Source organism: Hipposideros armiger, unplaced genomic scaffold (genome assembly GCF_001890085.2).
Source record: "Hipposideros armiger isolate ML-2016 unplaced genomic scaffold, ASM189008v1 scaffold_574, whole genome shotgun sequence".
In the NCBI taxonomy this organism is placed as follows: Eukaryota; Metazoa; Chordata; class Mammalia; order Chiroptera; family Hipposideridae; genus Hipposideros; species Hipposideros armiger.
Genome location: NW_017731924.1, coordinates 489,465 through 510,351, shown reverse-complemented (window position 1 = coordinate 510,351; position 20,887 = coordinate 489,465). Strand labels below are relative to the sequence as shown.

The window sequence follows — 20,887 nt, the reverse complement described above, 5'->3', positions numbered from 1 at the left end:
CCTCAGCAGTTTTCTTTTGTTGGAATCAAGATCCAACTAAAGCAGACAGCAATTGGTTGATTCTTTTTAAAAGCTTTCTTTTATTAATCTATAGGTTTTCCCTTTCATTCTTTTTTTTTTTCAGTTTGTAATTTTTTATTGATGAGACAAGATGGATGTTTTGGTTGCGTAGAGCTTCCCACAGCCTGGAATTGGCTAATTAATAATTTAGCACCTGGCTCTGTTTCTGTTACTTCCTGTACATGGTGCTCGGGCCTCGAGGCTCCGTCAGATTCCGCTTTGAAGTTTCTGGAGCGCTTCACAGGTAGTGTGTTTCTCTGTCAGGAGGCACGTGGCGTCTGCCGCGCTCTCCCTGTGATGTGCCCGCCCTTTGATGTCCAAGCTTAGATCAATTAGCACATCAGGAGCCGGAGCTGGTGCTATTCTCGTTCTGTCAGTGTTCAAACATCTATTAGCTGGAATCGTTCTGCGTGGAGAAACAGCCCCTCATTTACGATTTGGTATAAAATCCACGGAAGGCAGGATGGGGAGACTCCACATTTTCCCTTTAATTCTTTTCCAGTAATGACTTGGTTTCCCAGCACCTTACAAAGATGACTGATTAGGTGCCGTGTCTTGTATGAGTAATTTTGAACTCATCGATTTGAACACATGCGATGTGTCCTAATATACTGCAGTTACTCCTCCTTTTGTTGCTCCAATGATCTTATGCCAGTAGGAGCCTGTTCACACCGACCCCGAGGACGGTTGGCAGGCCTGGCCATCTTCCATCGCTTCCTGCTCTTTGGAACGACCAGATATTTGACATCAGTGTACATTCCTTACCCAGCTCTGGGGTCAGTCATTTCTCCAAGGAGTTGGAGTTCCTTTTAGTGGAAAATGGTATCAGAGGTCAAAATCTGTGTACTAGGGTTAAGTGACTCTTGAATAGACACGTATGCAGGCATCACCTTGGAAAAGGGGGTTGATATTGTTGAAAACATGTTAGGTGTTGGATTTAGGAAGGCGTTATTCACCCCGTCCGACTGGACACGCTTTTATACTTCTGGAAAGTGTGCTGACAGAGCAGCTGTGCGGATGCCTTTCATAGGCTGCGCCCCGGCCTGTTTCTCTCCTCACTGTGTCGTCTTTATTTCTGGTCACACAGGCAGGATGAGCGTACGGCTTTGTGCTCTAGTCCAGGAAGCCATAGCTCAGGGAGACTGAGTCACTTGCTCAAGGTCAAACAGCCGATAATCCATAAAGCTAAGATATGAAATGAGCCTTCTTAATAATAAAACCGCCTTTCCCATGTGGACTTCATGCTAAATGACATGAGAGAGGAATTTGGAGCTTAGTCTAACAAACGAGTTGCATGCTCTCTTTACGTGGGTCGTGGAATTTAATTAGAAACAAACGGTGACTCTCGGATGACCTGGCAGCATCTGCACAAGCATCCCCAATAATACACCGTCCCTAAGGTCCCTCCCTGGAGGGATAAGTGCACAGTCTCAGCAGGACCACTTTGAAAGGATCGGCCGCCACATGCATGTGTGTGGGTCTGTGTGTACCGTGGACTCACACGTGGCAGAAGCCGTGAGAAACAGGGGAGGGGGCAGCGACTTCCGCCAGACAGGCCCCCGGCGGGGTCCTGAGTCCGCCGCCCTCCCTGCCTGCCTGACCTGCTTGGCTCCGGGCCCGGAGAATCCCCTCCTTTCTTCGCGCTCAGCTCTGCACCCTCAATGATGCTCGTTCCGTTTTCTCAGCCAGTCCTGGGGCGTGTGTAAAGGGCGGGCACTCGGGGCGTCTGTTGGTCATTCTGCCAGAAACCTCTGCGTTTGTGTGAAAACTTTTCTCTCTGTTGGGGACATGGAGGGAAGCTCTCGTGGGCTCTGCTACAGGGAAACACAGGGTGGACCGAGAGCAGGAGGTGGGACTGAGCCCGCCTGGCAGGTGACCCGGTGTGGCTGGGCAGGTCCCTTGTCCCCTCTGGGCCCTAGTTGGACCATCAGTGACAAGGAAGTGGAATTATAGATGATTCCCTCATGCTCTAAGATTTTAATTTTTTTTTTTACTACTAAGTTGATCTCTGTTAGTTTTGTTCCCTAACTAGACTTTATTTTCTTTTTCTTATTATTTTTTTTAGTTTTATTTATTTATTTATTTATATTGTGAGTTTCAAGTGTACAGAACAATGCAATAGTCATCCTTTTTACCCTTCGCACAGAAACAATCCCCATCTACTGCCCTCCCACCCCCAATATCATACTTACTCTCTAAGATTTTAATTTTGCTGGTGCTGTTTGCTGGCGCTGCTGTGTTCCGTGCCTGTGCTGAGTCCTGGAGCGACTGCCCAGGGAGCTCGTGCCCTGTCCCATGCAGCGTGCAGTCCATTCCGTAGAGAGGACAGGTGGCTGAGACGTAAGGGCCGCACCCAGCATTGTATCCTAGACAAGGTGCACAGAGGGGCCAGGCGACCACCTCTGACAAGCGTCCTGGGAGAAGCCAGGGAAAGCTTTTCAAGGGTGGTGACTTCTCCGCTGAGAACCAAGTGTGACAAGAATGTGTGCAGGGAGGAGGCAGGGAAGGGAGACTTCTCCCCGCAGGCCCTGAACCTGTGATCAAATGCCATGGTCCACGAGCACATCTGGAATGCAGTATCAAGAAGCCAGATTCAAGGCTGGACACACTTGTAGGAATGCAGTCTCGTGTGCGCGTGTGCGTGCGTGCGTGCGTGCATGTGTGTGTGCGTGCGTGCGTGTGTGTGTGCGTGTGTGTGTGTGTGTGTGTGTGTGCACGCCCCCCTGTAGGAGCGGCGAGGGGCACTTTTGCAGCATCAGCCAAGCAGACGCACCGGGGAGCCTGGCCCTGCGTGTGCCCCGCAGCCCGGCCTGAGCAGAAGGGGGTGCAGCACAAGGATGCGGGGCTGCTGGTTCCCGCCTCACACCAGAGCTGGACAGACTAGGGATAGACTGAGGTGCCAGCAGCCAAGGGGACGCCACCAGGGTGGTGCCAGTTCCAGGGCAGATGGAGAAGGTTCCAGGAGTTTCCATGGGTAACGGTAGCGGGTGGGTGGTGAGAAGTGTGACAGTCACGTAAGGATGGGAGGAAGTTAGCTACTCTTTTTAGGACAACCTGGCCTAGAAAGAAACACCTCAGTGTGTTTAGGTGAACGTTTCATTCCTACTCGGCTGACTTCTGTTTGTTTCTTCCTCAGGGCCCCTCTGGATCACCAGGAGACAAAGGACCCCCGGTACAGTGTGGCTGAACGAAAGGGCTGGCTTTGGATGTGATACGTTCTTTTCTAATCAAAGCAATTTTAAACTAGAGGGGCCAGGAACTAAAATAGCTTCAGAAAACCACCACTGTTAGAGATTGCAGACTCGCCCACATATGAGCATTGACCTGTGGGGTGCTCGAGTAAGACAAGGATGGGGGGCGGCCACCCAGTCCAGTATGTGGGGGGGCTGTACTCGCGGAGGCTGCCACTGGCTTGGCTTGGTGGCATTTCTGCACCACAGAGGTGCACAGCCATGCTTTAGTGAATTTATCAAATTGCCAGAAGTACTAAGTTTGACTCCTGGCTCCATCACCCCCAACCACACAGCCACGAGCAGATGAGGGACCTCTCTTCCCTGGAAGGTAGACAAGGTGAACGTAATGCACGTAAGGGCACAGGAGCGCTCTCAGTAAGCGTGTTCTTAGGACGAGCCAGCAGCCACTGAGGATAAATATATGCACATATGTATCAGGAAAATGTGAGTTTCTGTGAGTTCTCCCCATGCGGGAGGAGATGCAGCTATGATGATGCTGTACCTTGCGCCATTCTGCACGTGTTAGATTCTGCCCACTCATGTGATTCCTGAACTAAGGAGAGAGGTTTTAGACCCGTTTTCTATGGGTGAGAAATATAAGGCTCAGAGCGGTTAATCCATAGGCGTGAGATTTCAGAAGTGACTGTAGAGGCCAAGTAGGCAGGACTCCTAGTGGAGGGGTGGGTGTTAGAGCCCAGAAGAGGCCGGGGGAGCCCCTGAGCAGCCATGTGTCACAGCTCCGGCACCTGCCAAGACACACAGCTGTCCCCCACCTGCAGCTCTAGTTAAGGAAAATCCCTCCCGGGAGTGAGAGCCGTTTGTGCCCAATTCCCGATATTGTCCAGAGCTTTTTAACCAATTGGAAGTGATTTGCTTCCAAGGAGAATCAGCTCTTGCCAGGGAATTGGGGTGGAGGGGACTCTTGTTTTCCTTACACTGTTGTGGGGTCTCTTCTCTTCTTTTTCCTCAGGGATCTCGAGGCTTACCTGGGTTCCCCGGCCCCCAGGGACCAGCTGGCCAGGATGTAAGTAAAGAGGGACTGGATGGGCTCAGCTGAGGTTCCTGGAGACCCCTCAGGAGCCCACCCTCCCCCTTCTCCCGGCCTCCCTGACCAGGAGACCCCCGGAGGAGCCGTCGTTGTCCACTGCGCCTGCCCCTATCCCGTGAACATTATAAGATGTTTGCTCTTTGGGGCATTGCGGCCTGTTGTTTTTATTGTCTACTTTCACGTCTTATGCTTTGGCATTGCGCTCTCTGGACCTTGTAAGCGCCCGGCTATCCCATAGACAGCCTTTACTTGTCGCTCGGCTGTCTCACATGGCTAGCCAGTCCATGCTGCTCAGGTCAGCTCCAGCGTCTCCGTGGCCTAGTTCCTAACCCTGGAACAGCGTTCTCCTTTCAAGGAGACCCCACAGGCTTCTCGGGTGCTCCCTGAGGATGCATCCCTTCCCACTCGAATCTCCACAAGCTGGCTTTTGCTCAGATAGACCTGAGCTCTGAGAAGATAGGGACCGAATGTCTTAAGCATCCCTGGGTCCTGCTGCCCAGCAGCCTGCCAGGTGCATGGAAGCTACTGTGTGTGCACTCACTGACCCGATGGTCAGAGGACAACCACGAGTGCTTCCGGAGCCACGGCGTCGAGCACCGTAGCAGTAGCGTTTACTGTCAGATGTCTACCTCACTAGACACCGGACGATGAGTTACCCGTCCCTCCCTTTCCTTGGGCTCCATTTCACAGGAGGAAGTTACCCTCTACCTTCTGCCTCCACGCATTCAAATGTACCTGCACCCCTCTCGGCGTTATATTCTTATGGCCAGTCCAGTAGAAAGGCCCTCCTTTTCAGAGCTGGCCCTTCCACCTGTGTTTGGAAAAGGTGGATGGGAGTTTAAGACAGGACTCTGTGTGTGTGTGTGTGTGTGTGTGTGTGTGTGTGTGTTGTTTGCAGTTTTGTGTTTTGGATAGGAATTATAGGAGGGGTAGCTTACTGTTCTAAACATTTCCCAGGAAACTTCATTTCCTGGGAGGCCTTCCGTAGTCAACCGAGATCAGAAACCATGAATTTTTTCTGGTGCCAGTCTTCACGGTTCGCTGATTTTTTTCTCCCTATGAGTTACACTTGTCAGGTGCAGGGGCCGGGGGAGGCCGGGAGAGTGGATCAGGATTATGCGCGGAGCGCAGCTAATGTTTTCTTCCTTTCTTCTCTTAGGGAGTGCCAGGAAACCCAGGAGAAAGAGGGCCCCCTGGCAAGCCGGTATGTCATCTAACTGTGCTGGGTGGACACTGACTCACAGTCAGGGCTCCCGCGAGAATAAAATGCAGCTCAGGTGGTTCAAGAGACTTTTAGAAAAGGGGCTTTTTATAAAGCTGTGGGCAGAGGTGCTGTAATGCCCAGAGAGAAACCACAGCAGGCAGCCGATACCACCGTTATGGCTATTTTGAGCCACGTGAGAGTGACAGTGCTGGGGAGGGGACTGAAAGGAGCTGTAGTTGGAGGTTCAAAGCCACTGCCAGAGAGCTTGGTCCAAGGCAGGGAGGAAGCAGTGACCCCCTTCAGTTTCCTGATGGTGCCTCTCATTAGTGCAACTCAATCACAGGCCCCCAGGTAAGTGAGCCCCATGTTAGGTTCCCAGGGGTGCAGCCTCTGGGCGTATGGAGCAGGACAGAGAAGGATAAAAAGTAGATCTGGGATGAGCAATTGGACGGTGGCAGGCAGCATACGTTGCAAATTCGCAGCTGGCCCCTTTCCTGCCCTTTGTTCAATAGTATCAACACCGCGAAGGTGCCTGCTTTTCACAGCAGCACACACTGTCTTTCCTCTCACACAGTGGGGACGCCAGGAGCTGTCCACGTTGAGCAGGAGTGGGCAGCGCTGAGATGGGGGCCCTGGAGGTGTGGCCGCACGTCCAGCCCAGGGTTCCTGCAATTCCCCTTCTGTGCAGCATATTCACGGTACAGGAAGCCCCCTGATAAGTTACCAGTGCCAGAGGAGCCCAAAACGTGTAGCCAAGTAACCAGCCATGGGCGGGCCCCCCAGGGCGGGAACAGTGAAGCTGAGCAGGTCTGGGTGAGCATGGAGGCAGCTGCATGGATGTGGGGTACTCGAGTGCATTGCAGGACGGTACCTAAGATGGAAGAGACGGTCATGGTGAGGTGAGGACGGGGGGGCCTCTCAGGCCTCAAGACTGACACCATGGAGTCTGGTGTCAGAAGCCAGTATGCCCTCCGGGCAGAACCCTCACCTCAAGATGGGTCTGAGATGCCACCTGTCTCCTGCAAGCCTGGCCTGCTCCCAGTTTCAGACAAGGACCCGAGGCACAGAGGCCCCTGTGGGCTTGAACAGCGTCCCTTTCTAGTCAGGCTGCTAGGCACAGCAGAGACCCGGACAGTCTCCAGCCCTCCCAGAGGTCAGGCTGGTCCACAGCCCGAGGCCCCCACTATGAATCAGTGTTAGCACAGGCTCTGCGTGGCCGAGCTCAGGTAAACAAAGACACGTAGCAGGTGGGGCTGTGTAGGGTTTAGAGGTCATCCCTCAGGAGCTGGCGAGGGCCAGAGCTTTCTCTGCAATGTGCAGGGTTTGGACAAGCCATGCCTGCTGAAGTTCATTATTGCTGCACCATTGTCATCTCTCGGTGGGTGGACAGTGGGATCTGGAGTGGTTTTCCAGTGCTGTGCCCATCTAGAGTTGGGTCCTTTAATAGGAGAGCCTCTTTGGGGGGCGGGGCAGATTCTTGTGCAAGTGATAGATTAAGGGAGCAAATCAGGTGACGCCTGCAAGGACTGCGGGAAGCAAGACATGGCAGGGGACGGGCCAGTCAAAGCTATGAGCTCAACTGGAATCCAGCCTCGGCCTGATCCCACGGCAGCTCTGGAGTGTGGGTGGCCCCTCAGAGCGGTGCCATCTTCAATCAGGGGCGTTCTTCATCACCTCCATACCTGTCAGCCACTGGCCTTGCAACGTCCCTGGCATTTCCAGCCAGTGTTGGTGGCAGCTGGTGGATGGGCCCACCAACATGTAAGAAGGGTCTCAGGCTGGGTCTTGTACACCCTCTGCCCTTCCCACTGTTGGTTCCGTTATCTCTTCCCACCTGACAACAACCCACTGAGGAAGGCATGGTGGTCTCTTACATGCTCTGCGTCCACCTTTGGAAGACCACTGCCCCATACAGGCCCTGTTCTGTATCTCCTTGAGACCCATCTTGTGATGTTTGCAGAAATGGGTCAGAGCACAGTTGTTAATTAAATTACCCCCAAGGCCACACTGTACCTAGATGGAAAACTCACTCCTTGTCGTCTCTCCCTTTGTAATGAACGCCCAGCCATGTTGTATAATATAGCTCACTCTAATTATACAAAGAGCTCAAACGACAGCATAAAAATATCCCAAAGAATACAACGCCAGCAGCAGGAAAATGTCCCGATTTGAAAAATATGAATCCTCCACTGTTATTAACTTCGCAGGGAAAAATGTAAGTCTTCAAAACAAAGCCCCTTTCCCCCTTTTAAATGAAAGTTTCAGCAAGATAATATTGCCAAGGCTGGCCACCTTCCAGCAGGTCTCCAGATAACTGGGGAAGGTTTCGGCTTTGTCTTGAGCAGCTGTAACCTATGCTGGCTGTTGCCTCAGCACCTCCAAATCTGAGCCAGTCCAACCCCAGTCTCCCTCAGATGGCCTCCTCTTGCAGGAGCCCAGAGGGCTGACCAGATACTTGAACATACACAGAAAACAGCACAGACCAATCCCCAGCCACTACCAAGGTCATGTTCTCCTATGCCAACGCTTATGATGCCACTGTCACATGGTTTCCTTAGCCACAGGATGTGGCAGAAACCCCATGGGGTCAGGATAAGAGGAGTACCCAGGACAATTGTCCTGGCTTCAGCCTCCCTAAGATGTAAGACTGGATTCATAATTCGTAAACCGAAACTCAAACTCCACTGGAAGAAATCAGCCACCACGAGTTCAACTGCGGCCACAGGCTTCCCATATTCTAGCGGGAAAGCTGCCATCTTCCTTCTGGAGACTGGATTCTCTGGCTCTCGTTTTCCACCACGCCAACCTCCAATCCTTACCTAAGACCGCCTTCTTCCCTGGAGTGCAGCCTTTCGCTTGCATTTTCCTTCCCAGCCTTGTGTTTCGTGTCGCTAATGTGAACCCAGCCCGCGCCCCATCTAGGGCTCCTGGTTGGCCTCAATCACACAATTCATGTTCCCATTCACGTTGGGTCTGAAGGTGATGCAAACTCCTTCGTTCCTCCAGAGGCTTTGTAATGCCTCCTGATTTCTAAAATCTCCTTCCTGGAGTCAGAGACTTTCAACCCATAATGACAGATGAGGTTTTTTATTTTTTATTTTTTTATTGTTCGTTTCAGATGAGGTTTTAAGGTGCTGTTCCACCTGGGAGCTAAAGAAATTGCTTTCCATTCACACCAGGTTGTGAATGACTGATAGCAAACAGCTGTTACCCATCTGGGACGCCCATGTCGGTCCAGCCTTTGCGTCTACAGAACCCACGTGACCCACAAGGGTTTGATGGGAGTGGGAGGAGGAACCACCAGGAGGAGAGAAGAAGCCAGCAGAAGGACACTGGGGACCGGAGAGGCCGGCGTCAGTCAGCTGGGCTGGGCTGGGCAGCCTGGGTGGTCCCTGCCTCGGAAGGGTCTTCTCTGTGGCTCTCAGGCTATGGGCTGTTTGCCTCCTGTGCCCCCACAGATGTGTTACGATTACAGATTACCTTTTGGAGGCCTTTCACAGCAGATGCATGGGATATGCTGTCTGTATGCGTGTATGTGTGTCTGCATTCATCTATTTTTACTTCGGCAGGGCCCCTCTTCGAGGCTGTCTCCAGAGGACATACATCTCTTGGTTAAGGTAAAATCATGAAATCAATGTGCATGTGTTTTGAAAATGGTGATGGGGGGATTGAAAAGCTCAATAAGTTTGTGTTGTTTTTTTTTTGTCTGAACAACTAACTGCATTATAGTATTAACAGTCACAGCACTGTTTGTGGAGAGCTCACTGCCCAGCAGTGCACTAGATCTGCTGTTCAATATGGCAGCCACTGGCCACACGGATCAATTTAAGTTCATTCAAATGAAATGCAATTCAAATTTCAGGTCCTTGGTCACAGTAGCCGCACTCCAAGTTCTTAATAGCCCTATGCTGCTCGTGGTTTCTTATTGGACAGCTCAGATACAGTGCATTTTCATTATCACAAAGTTTTCCGGAGCGGCGCTGTGCTCGATGTGGTCTCTGATTTGATGTTCACAATTACCCTGTGAGGCTGGTTCTGTTTTTGTTTTCATTTTGCACGTAAGGAACCTGAGACATGGTGGGAGTCAGTGACTCTCTGGGCGTACAACCACTCCTCACTGAGCCCAGAGACGACCTTTAACCCCACACAGGACTGCCCCCTCATGTTCTGGAAAGAGTCAGACAGGTGCGTGTGGGTCCTGCTGGTCCCAGAACCAGATCCCAGGTGCAGGCAGGTGGAGGCAGCTGCAGGCCCTTGAGCCAGCTGAGCCCAGGTCTGGATGCAGATGGAGCTGGTTTTCAGAGCCGTGCGCACTCTCTCCGTGAGGGCCAGGCCCCGCCACGCTGAGCATCACTCTGCTGACATAGGGCTGTGGATGCTGGATGCCCAGGTGTCTGTCCGGAAACCTCAGGTCTCACGTGGCCGAGAGCAGGGGAGGGCTGTGAGCAACAGGGAGACACGGGGTAGGAGTTCCGTTTCTGAAAGAAGGGCCTCGCAGCGGCGAGTGTGGGGGGCCCTTCGCTGCCTCCACTTAAACCCTTTGTCTTCACTTTGGGGGAAGCTTGGCGTTGCCTTCTGGGTGGTCAGCCCCTTCCTCACTTCCTCCGTGACGGCAACAGGTGGGCAATGTCAGGAAACACCTAGCTCATGTATGACAGCAAGCGGGGGAAACGGGAGAGAAAGGCTGCCCGGAGGCCGGGGACGCTTCACCTCTCTACACGGGGAGATTCCTTGATGGAAAAAGATACATTTTATTAAAAAATGAGTAGTCCTGGCACAGCCTTCCCCTGATTTTTATTGACAAGACAGAGTTTTCTCCACAGTCAAGGCTATGGCAAGAAATCATTATCTATTGATTTGGCCGCTTGTTTGCACAGGCTTTTATTAGCCTGGACCATTTTTCATAAAGTGCGCCACTCTGGAAGGAATGGGGTTTGCGTCAGCCCCAGGATTTCAGCCCCGAGATGCCCCAATCTTTATGCCAATAATAACAGGGGTGCGTTTGGTGAGGGTTAAGCAGCAGGCTCCACGGCTGCAGCATTGAGACAGACCCTGTTTAGTGAAATCAATATTTCTTAACTGCGGAAGCACGCAGCCATGTTCAGCGAGGAACCCGCAGGGCATGTGAGCACCCACATTCAGGGTGCTCCAGAAACCCCTGGTCCCACGGAGCTGTGCTGTGGCCTGGAAACCCTGCAGGCAAGAGACTGGGCCACATGCGTTTGCCCAGGTCTGCAGAGCTGGCTGTCACAGCTCCCTTCCGTAGTCAGCCGCTGCCATCTTGATGATGTAGATTGAAGCTGGTTGGTTTGGCCCAGGTGGCTGGGGGCAGGGCTGTCCTTTGATGAGAAGACATCTTTTACTGCAGAATATTTACTACTGCCAGAGAATGTTACAATGTCACAGAGCTCATTCCGAGAGTTGGAAAACTGCCTGGGTAGAAAGTTCACCTTCCGAAAGCCCCTGTTAAATGGACTCTCACTGTTGGATCTGTGTCCAGGAAGGCCATCGCCAGGATGTTTCCATTAGGTGATCCCCTTGGATACATAGTATTTACTCCGATCCTTGCAAACAACCCTGGGAGCGGGTACTAGTACTGCAACCTTCTGCAGAGCACAGGCGGGCAAGCCACCTGTGGAAGGTAACAGCACAGAGCCGAGACTCAGACCCAGCATGTCCAACTCCAAATGCTTTGCTTAACCCCTGCACTGCCTGAGTTCACCTCTGCATGAGCCAGAACCTCCTGACGGCTCCCTGGTAAATCCAGGCAGGTGTGGGTGCCCTGCCGGTCACCTGTAGGTCTGAAATACAGACGACACAACAGTGAGGACTCAGGTGTGCAGGGAGAGGTGGGTTGGGGTGACCTGCAGGTTATGTCTACTGCTGGGAAGCAGCAATTGCTTTTCTCCGCGTAGCAGAGACTCTGTGTAGGTGTTTCGTTGAGCACATGCTTGGTGAACTGTTCCACGCTGAACACATGGACACGGAGCGGGCGTGTGGAAAACACCTGAGAAAGTGGCAGGGGAATAGAGACCGGAGCAAATCCACGCTTGTAGATTGTGCCCAAACAACCCTGCCACATGCGAGGTGCTTGCGTGCAATATTCCTTCTAAGTTTTGCATTTATCTAAAGTAAGGGATGATCCTTGTTAATAGATATGGAAATAGACTCAAAGGGGTTAAGTGACTTGCCTGAGACACCTCGGTGAGGCGGAGGCGTTGGGAGCCAGTCGTGATCAGGGGCACCTGACCTGTGAGTGTGGCCAGGCCCCAGATTCAGGGTGGAAACTAATAAATAATAATCGAAACCGTGGGGCACGTGGAGCAGCTCTCATCATGCGCCAGGCACGGCAGCAGGAGTTTTCCGTTTATTATCTCCTTGATTTCTCACCCGACTTTGAGGTCCCCATTTCACAGATACGGTGGCTGACGCGCAGAGAGCTGAAGCCATGATCCCAGATGGGCAGAGGCGTCAGTGGGGTCTGGCTGGAAGCAGGACCCTGTCTAGTTTCAAGGCGTTCGGGGAGGCCCAGGGTCAGGAGGGGCTGGGGACCCCCGGATCTGAAGCTAGCATTGGTGGGGCTGCAGGTCGGAGGCTGGCCTCGTCCTGAGCTCCCTGGGCTCCGGCTCCCTCACTGGGAAGTGTGGGGGCTGCTGACAACTCTGGTCTTCGGGGAACCGTCCTCTACAGAATCTGTGACTAAGACAGACCTGGGATGAGAATTAGCCCTGCCAGACACTTGAAAGAAACAGGAAAGTAGCGAGAGTTTATATTACTCAGATACAAACCCTGGAAGCCGTGGATCCCACTGCAAAGAATGGCTCCTGGTCGCCACTGCACCGTCTGAGTCTAGCAGAATCTCAGTGGCCAGGCTAGCTCCAGGCTGTCACCAGGCTAGCTCCAGTCCTTTGCATCATCTATCCACTCCAGTGGTTCATGGATGAGTCATTTAAAGGAACTACAGGGACGGTCTAGGAATGGATGAGCTCTTCCCAGCCCTGTTACTCTTCCAAATGAAACCCGGCAGCTAGACAGCGTCCTTCAGCTGTTGCTTCAGCTACCGCAACACGGCGCACTCTCCACCTTTCCACCGAAAATTTCAACCAGCTCCTCAAACCACTCACTAACGGAACATGACACAGGATGCCAAAAGTTCACGTGGTCTGTCCACCCGTCGATTGGCTGGTGTTTTCGGTTGACTGGTTCGTTTATTTATTGAGCTCACGCTCTGTGGAAGGCTGCTTGCTAGGAATTGGACATAAATGAGAAGGTGATTCTACCTCTATCTTCTGAGTCCATACTTTCTGTTTGCTTGGTGTTGGGGGGATGGGCCTATAAGTAGACCACTTCAACAGCAAGCCAGGGGCTTCAATAGCAAGAATTAATAGGCTCCATGGGGGCAGGAATGTACCCCCAGCCTGAAGCAATCAGGAAGTCTTGGCATGGGAGGCGTCTAAAGAACCTTCAACGATGGAGTAAGAGTGGAGCAAGTTAAAGGAAGACGGACCTCTCAGAGTTGCTCCTGTGACGGGAGAACCCTTCCATCCTGACTTAGAGACCGGGACGAAAGCCAAAGCACCTGACACATCAGCTCAGTGAATACGGCCAGCTGCAGCTCCACGTGCCTTTGCAAATGTCCGTGGAGCGGTCAGAAGGCCATAGTTAACACATTGGTTTTGTGTCAGTTGTCACCTTTTAACCATGAACTCAGGACCCACAGCCTGACAGCGGATGCTCTGCAGACAGCACTGAGGGGACCACCGAGCGCACGCTTGGATTCGTAATAACAGTTGAATGTGCTGGGGATTCTCTGACTCTCTTCTAAGTGCCTTCTTTGTATTATCTCATTTAACCCTTATCGCAAGGAAAGAAGGAGGGAGGTAGAGAGGGTGGGCTGGAGAGACGGGCATGGGAGAAGACCCATAGAACTCCAACGGGAAGAAGCCACTGAGCGCTCAGGCCGCCGAGCTTCAGTTGGGACATGCTGTGCTCCAAACCGTCAGAACTGGGATGACACACAAACTGGAGAGCGTGCTCCCTGGGCTGAGAGAACTTCAGATTCGTTCCAGGGACAGCACTTACCTGCCTCAAAGAAGCAGAGCAAAGCTCAGGCCCGGGGACATATATTAAACACCTCCTCTGGACGAAGAATTCCAGGCAGGTCAGGTTGGGTGCGTGCACAGCAAGGAAGCTCCGACGGTGTGCGCCTGCGGCCCCTTCCTTCTGCTGCTTTGTTCAGAAACCACTCTGGCAAAGCTGCCAGGCGGAGCACTCAGCTTCCCGCTTTGTTCTGTCTCTAGCCTCAGGGACAGGCCATGCTGTGCTTGACGCTACTGAATGTTTGCATTAAGCCGGCTCTGGTCATGTTTTTAGATGTGCTCAGAGGCCTGTCCACTCCCTTTAGACATCGTTGTCTTGGGCTGTCCTCCCAGCAGCCTGGCTGGCCAGAAGCGGGGAGACATGAGATAATAACTCAGATATGTCAGTGCTGAAATCTAATGTAAGATTAAGACAGAGAAAAACGCCAAGTTTGACACCAAGTATGGCTGAGTCCCCCTGTCTGCTTTCCCGTCATCACTGGCTGGCATCCCCCTGTCTGGAGACTAGGCGCTTTGGCCGCCTTTGGCGTTACAAGTAACTGTGTTGTTTCTTCTCACAGGACGTGTGCAGTGATTGCCCCCCAGGGCCCCCAGGCCTCCCTGGCCTGCCAGGTTTTAAAGGGGACAAAGGCCTCCCAGGAAAGCCCGGGAGAGACGGCACAGAGGGGAGAAAGGTGAGGAGAAAAGGGGACACTTAGTCTTTTTCATTGCCACGTAACACAGCATCTCGGGGATCCCAGCACCTGTCTGGTACACAGGGAAGGAGCCCCCTCAAGGGTGCGGATGCAGGAGGCAGGCGTCACCGGCTTCCACACCCACGAGCCGCTTTGCTGTGGGTTATGCCCTGAGTGCACAGCCGCACCCTGTACCATCATTTGCTCAGACGTGCTGGGGGTGGGCGTGGGGACAGGGAAGTCCCAGTGGGAAGTCAGTGAATGGGTGTGTCAGGGTGAGGGCTTGCTGGTGACTCTGGGCCTGGGCCCTGGACACTCATTTGTGTTTTTTTCTCCTTTGTCTCTGCTATAGGGCGATGCCGGGTCCAGAGGTCCCCCAGGTCCCCCGGGAATAGCCGGAGCGCAGGTCAGTGAGCCCTCCGTCATAAGCATCATGTGCATCATTCTGCTTACCTCACTGGGTATTCTAAGTTTGAAAAATGGTTTAAAATCAGAAAACCCACATTCGAGGCCTAACCATGGCACTGACTTGCTCAGGGTCGTTCCCATGGTGAGTCTCAGGTGGTTCATCTGTAAATACCTGAGTGGTTGAAAGTATGAAATGAGCTGCAGGATTGGAATGTGTAGTACTTACTGGTTAAAACATGTGCCCAGAGCTGTGTGGCCTTAGACAAAACCCTTGACCTCTCTGGGCCTCAACTTCACCTCTCACTAATAATAATAAAAACAAGTTCCGAAATATATTAGAATTAAGCGATATAATGCATCGAAAGGAACTGGCACTCAATAAAAATTATTACTAGGAAAGTGCTGTGCAAATGCGAGTATTACTAACCCTCATATGCACGGCCAGGCACCCGTCTGAACAGGCAGAAAGGTCCTGTGCTTTTACAGAGCCGGTGGGGGAGGCTGTGGCTGCCAAAATGAGCATCTGGGCTGTGGCTGTTTGGACTCTTGTTGGGGACAGCATTTAGCTCCAAGAAGGGACTGCATGAGTGCTGGCCTCTCAGTCTTATCCCCCTCCCCCGATACAAGTGCTCCCCTGGGGCTCCCCTGAGCTCCTTGTGGCCTTCATGCTGCTACAGGATGTGCACACCGCCCACCCCAACCTTCAGAAGTGCTGCTGTGTCCCTTCCTACGGCCTGGTTGGGACACAGTGTGTCCCAGGTCTCTGCCACACAACATTGTCCATAGGAGAGAGAGCTCACCCACTTCTGACCCTGGGGTGGTTCTTTCCTCTCTGCCCTCCTGTCTCCTTGCAGTAAACGAGGGACTGTAAGAGCAGCGAGGTCACAGGCTGATGGCCATGACTCTGCTCATGAGATGCCCCACCTGCACTGGGAACATTGCAAGCCCCCCCGTCAGCCTCATCTCTATTGCTCATTCAGTCCCGGGGTCACAGCCAGTGCAGGGCCAGGATGGAGTGAGGACCCGAGCGGAAAATATAAGGAGAAGCCCAGACCTTAGTAACCAAGATAACTAAAAGTCTAATGCAATACTTTAAAACCTTCAAATTAATGCAATATGTTCACAAGAAACAAACTATGAAAGTTTAAAATAAAGACAGGACCCAACCCTACCCTTGAACGACTCCGTCTCACCTCCCCCTAACCTCAGCCCCATCAGAGCCAGGTTTATTTACATTTTGATATTTTGCTCATCTTGGATTGTTTGGCATTAATTTTTACTTTTTAAAATCAGGCATTGGAGCATCTGTATCTTGGGTCCCGAGATTTCTGGAGCCCCTCACATTTTACACCTAGCCTCAGCCCTGGAAAATGGGGTTGGGGCTATTAGTATTACTACTCACATCCAGATCTTCTAGCCCCTGGTTGGCAGGCTAAGATGCCTAGCATTTGTTGTCCATGGATTTTGGGAAGCCTTGTAGGGTTTTGACATACCCAGGGCCCCTGCCTCAGGAATTAGATACCAGGTCTCCATGTAGATGGAACAAGCGGTATTGCCCGGGCATGTGAGGTTGAGGGTGGCATCCTCCAAGTGATTTGCTGCACATCACCCTTTCATTCAGGGGTCATCATCAGGGGTTGAGTTTTTCTCTTAGAGGACCCTGCAGGCCTATGATTTTAGCTGATCCCTCAGTGACCTCTGCTGTCGGCTTGCTGGCTTCTGGGTTTAGCCTCTGCTGAGGAAAGGCCTTTACTCAGATAAACAAAAGCCAATCCATTAAACAGAAAAGGAGTTGCCTCCACTAAATAGGGGTGCTTTTCTCTATCAGCCCAACACTGCTTGAAATGCTGGTGTCTTAGGATAATGGCTCTGCCTTTGTTCTTTTATAATTTGATTCAAGGGAGGGTCTGTTTCTTCACCTATACAGAGCAAACCAAAGAAAGCTTTCATCCAGAAAAAGAACCAAAATTCGTGCTGTCTCTGAAAGACAGGGTTCTAGCTTCTCCATTTAGGAGTCCCTGGTGACCTTGAGAAGTCCTCAGGGCTCAGGTCCACCCTACACAATGAGTCCCCAGGTGGCTGCTGTGGGCAACAAACCCAGTGTTCCCAGGGCCAAGGGCCAGGTTACTTGCTTTATAATATTATCTCCTGCGATGGTCAGCATCATCCTAGGAGGTAGAGATATTGTCCCACTTTACAGATGAGAAAACTAAGGCTTAGCAAGAATAAATGCCAGTATTGCACGAGCAGGTGACATAGCCGAGGTGAATCCCTGCTGGTCCAGTTCTAGGATCCCCACACTTAGCATCCTGTTACACTAGCAACGTGCCAACCAGCACCAGCACCAAGGACAGCTCCCAGTGGGGAGCAGGGCTCCTGCCCTCAGCTGTGGTGATGCCCCCGTTAGAGCATCCCTTTGACTACTGCTGGGAAAAGGAGCCCCCGAGGAATTAAATGTCTCACCTGAGGCCTCACAGGCTCCCGGACTTCCAGCCCAAGCCCGTCTCTACACTCTTCATCCATCCCACGCCACTCCCCAGAAAACAGATGGGAGGACTGCTTGTTTCATTTCCTCCGTGTTGAACTTCACTTATCAAACAGGATCTCTGCCCGACCTGCGGACGTGGAGATGAAGTTGTAAACTGAAAGCGCTACTGGTGGCAAAGCGCTTATGATCATTGTTGGTGTTCTCTTACAACCAGAGGCCCTGGGTGTTCACTGGTCACGTGTTATCGCCAAGAGGGTTCAGTTCGCTTGTTTGTTTGCAATTATAATTCACCGTGCAGAGTTGCAGCTGCTGTCGCTGGTGGCTGGGTCTGGGAAGGTTAATGCCATGGCCAATTACAAAGCCCCATTCTAGAGCTTTCAAACAGCAAAAAACACTGGCTGAGAGCTAAGGAGTGGGAATAGTGGCTGCTGTAATGATCACAATCCATGTAGGGGAAGAAACAGCAAGCTGGTCATCAGAGCCATGACCCTGGGAACATGTAACTCTGCAGTCAGTTGTGAAAACCTCTCCTGGGATGGAAATGCTGAATATTCCATCCCCCAGGAAAAGCATGTGGTTTCCTTTTCATCCATGTGTCTACCAGCCAGGCGATGGGAACTGTAGGAACTGGAGACACCGAATGAACATCTGGGGAGGTTCTGGATGGTTCTGGAAGGCAGAAATAATACGTCCTCTGCTGCTAGTTGAACTGCCAGGAGAGGCCCTGGATTCCATCCTGCCCAGGAGGTGCCCCAAAGCTGTGAAGTACATGCCCTCTCCAGGGGCAGACGTCCCTTTGCACCCATAGCTGCCTCGATCCTGAAAGACCCCCACCTAGCATCTTGAGCAGTTCCCTTCCAGGGCAGGAGGTGTGAAGATCAGTCACATGCAGCCATGAATTCCAGGCTTGATGTTGTGTTGCAGAAGAAAGGCCTACAGGCTGGTGCCTTGCAGAAAAGTCAGACTGGGGCTGGCAGCCACTGAGAGCGGCGGGCACAGCCTGAGCTTCGGAGTTCAGGTGCTTCCCCTGCCTAGCTTTGCCTCATACCAGCTGAGTGGACTTTGCTTAGGCAGTTTATTTGACTTCTCCAAACCTCAGGTTCCTCACCTGTAAAAGAAGAACCATACAGCCTATCTCCCAAAGAGGATGGGAGGAGTAAACGGGGAGTGTTTACAGGGCCAGCATGTGCTGCCAGCAAGGAGGACATGCTGGGTGGTGGAACTGCGAGTTGCCCTCACAAGCATTGCTCTGTTTGAGTTAATAGCAACCATACCAAGTAGCTTCAGATCTCTTATCTGTACACTCTGACAGTAACCCTGACCTCGTGGAGTAGTCCTACTCGCTAAATTAGATAACATAGACATATGCAAATATATATATATTTGCATCAGCTTAGGATATAGACAAAGAAATACATGAAATGGAGCATTATCTGGAGTGCTCTGGCAGAGTGCCTGGCAAAGTCGGGGCCCTTCGAGTCCTCTCTTCTGGAATGAAGTGAGTCAGGCTTGGGGGTGGCTGTGTTGGCTTTGGTCTCCACCTGCAGTGGAGGAGAGGATGGCTGTGGAGATCCCTTGAGCTGCTGACATTTTCATTGTTAAGAGGTGAGGACTGAAACCACTCCAAGCGCAGACTGAGGACTGGAATTTGAAAGGAAACCCATTTACTTTTAAGGCAATTGTCCTAAACGTCAGAGAAGCAGTGTGCTATTGTCTGTCACTTATTTTCATTAAGGTTATAATGTGGCCTGCAGACAGTGTGCTGGTTTGTAGAGTTAAAAGCAGTAGAAATTATTACATGCAAAAATGTTGGGTCAAATGCTATTGCCCTCTGAACCTATCTTTTATTTTTTTTCGCTCTAAACAATGGCATTTGGCAATTAGAGGCATTACCTCACCTGACCCCCCAACATACCTCAGGAAGGCAGCCTAGTCCTCATCACCAATGAGCTGCCAATCTAGTGCGCCCATCTGGATGAGAAGAGGGCTGGGCTTGATGTTCCAATGAGAGAATTGTGGGGCTGGACCTGGAAGGACCCTGGAAGATTGACCTCCTCTGACCCTTAATTTACAGGATGCACAAACTGAAAGCAAAGAGGGGGCATGATCTGCTCAAAGATGCAAAGATAAGAGATGACAGACAGGCCTGGGGCCAGAGCCAAATTGACTTACTGCCAAAGACTTACTTCACTGCATAATGCATTCTTTTAGAGGAACTGAAATGTTTTTGTTTAATAACATTTTACTGAAATACATTTGTTAACACAGTAAATGCAGAGCCAAAATAGATGACAGTTAAGAGAGATTGGAACCTGTGAATGTTTCTTTCGGGGTTAGTCTGTAAAAAAATATTTTTGGTAGGTTGCATGTTATGAGTGTTTCCATCACCCTGATAATGACAATGATGATGATGGTGATGATGATGGTGATGAGAAAGATGATCGTGAATGTGCATTATTTTTATTGTTAGTTTCAGGTGTACAGAACAATGCAATAGTTATTCTTTTCACCCTTTGCACAGAAACAACCCTCCTCCCCCATCTACTGCCCTCCGTGAATGTGTATTGAGAGCTAACAACTAACTCATCACCAGCCTGAGCACTTTGTAGGTCATTGAATCCTCACAACAACCCCATGACAAAGACACTATTACTACTATTCTCATTTTAGAAGTAAGGAAACAGAGTTGAAGCACCTTGCCAGTAACACATAGTAAATGAGAAAGCCAGGATTTAGATACAAAATAATGTAGAATAATGCTTATAAATATTTATTGAGCTCTTACTGTGTTCTCAGCTCCATGCTAAGTGTTTTCCAGGAATTACCTGATTTTCTTCTCCCAGCAGTTCATGGGGTAGGCAATCATTATTTTCTCTATGTTGTGGATTAGGAGAACTACAACTCAGAGTTTCAGTGACCCTCTCAAGGTCCCGCAACTAGTAAGGGAGGGAGCTAGGAGCATTTGTACAGAGACGGTCTTCCTCAACCCTCTGCAGTGTGGCCAGCCCAGCACCGCCTCCGCGTCTCCCCGCCACTCGGCAGCACCCACAGACATGGCGGCTTCAGCTCCTTTCCCTGTCACACCTGCAGCATCCCACGTTCCTCTTCACTGACCTCCTTTCTTCATCCTGAACCGAGTCCACCCCGCACTGGGCCAGAGCAGCCCTTCTGATATCTAGGGCTGCCCTACAGTCTGCTAATGTGCTCCGGTGCCTGCAACTCAACCCATGGCCACGGGTTAACGTACAAGCGTCCCAGCGTGTCCCCATCTCCATTTTCCACTGACCCCCACCAGCGCCCACCACAAAATCAAGCCATTCCTTCAGCAGTTCCTTAACCAGGACGTGTTTCTGCTGACACCAGGCCTAACCTGCAGCACAGACTCGATAAGAGATTGGTGAGGAATGAGTGAAGGGATGAGTGAATGAATGGATAGGTGAACAAGTGCGTACAATGTCGCTCTAGCAAAATTCCCACTAATTTGCTTTCTTCTTTCTCCCAAGGGAAGTAAAGGAGAGCATGGTGCAGACGGTGAGGCTGGACAGAAGGGCGACCAGGTAAACACTTTGTGATGAGCCTGCACGCTGAAGCAGCACCGCTGTTTCTCCTGGGTAACGCTGCACCATTTCCCACATCGTTCCTGGTCTCGTGTGTGTGTGTGTGTGTGTGTGTG

General features: G+C 51.4%; 1 protein-coding gene across 1 annotated transcript in view; it reads left to right on the top strand.

Moving 5' to 3' along the window:
• Positions 1-20,887, top strand: part of COL22A1 (collagen type XXII alpha 1 chain) — a 200,887-nt gene that overhangs the window by 130,928 nt on the left and 49,072 nt on the right. The window contains exons 41-47 of the mRNA XM_019624053.1: positions 3,197-3,232; positions 4,264-4,317; positions 5,501-5,545; positions 9,115-9,162; positions 14,205-14,318; positions 14,671-14,724; positions 20,718-20,771. Coding sequence (XP_019479598.1) covers positions 3,197-3,232; positions 4,264-4,317; positions 5,501-5,545; positions 9,115-9,162; positions 14,205-14,318; positions 14,671-14,724; positions 20,718-20,771 — 405 coding nt within the window. The remainder of the gene's footprint in view (positions 1-3,196; positions 3,233-4,263; positions 4,318-5,500; positions 5,546-9,114; positions 9,163-14,204; positions 14,319-14,670; positions 14,725-20,717; positions 20,772-20,887) is intronic.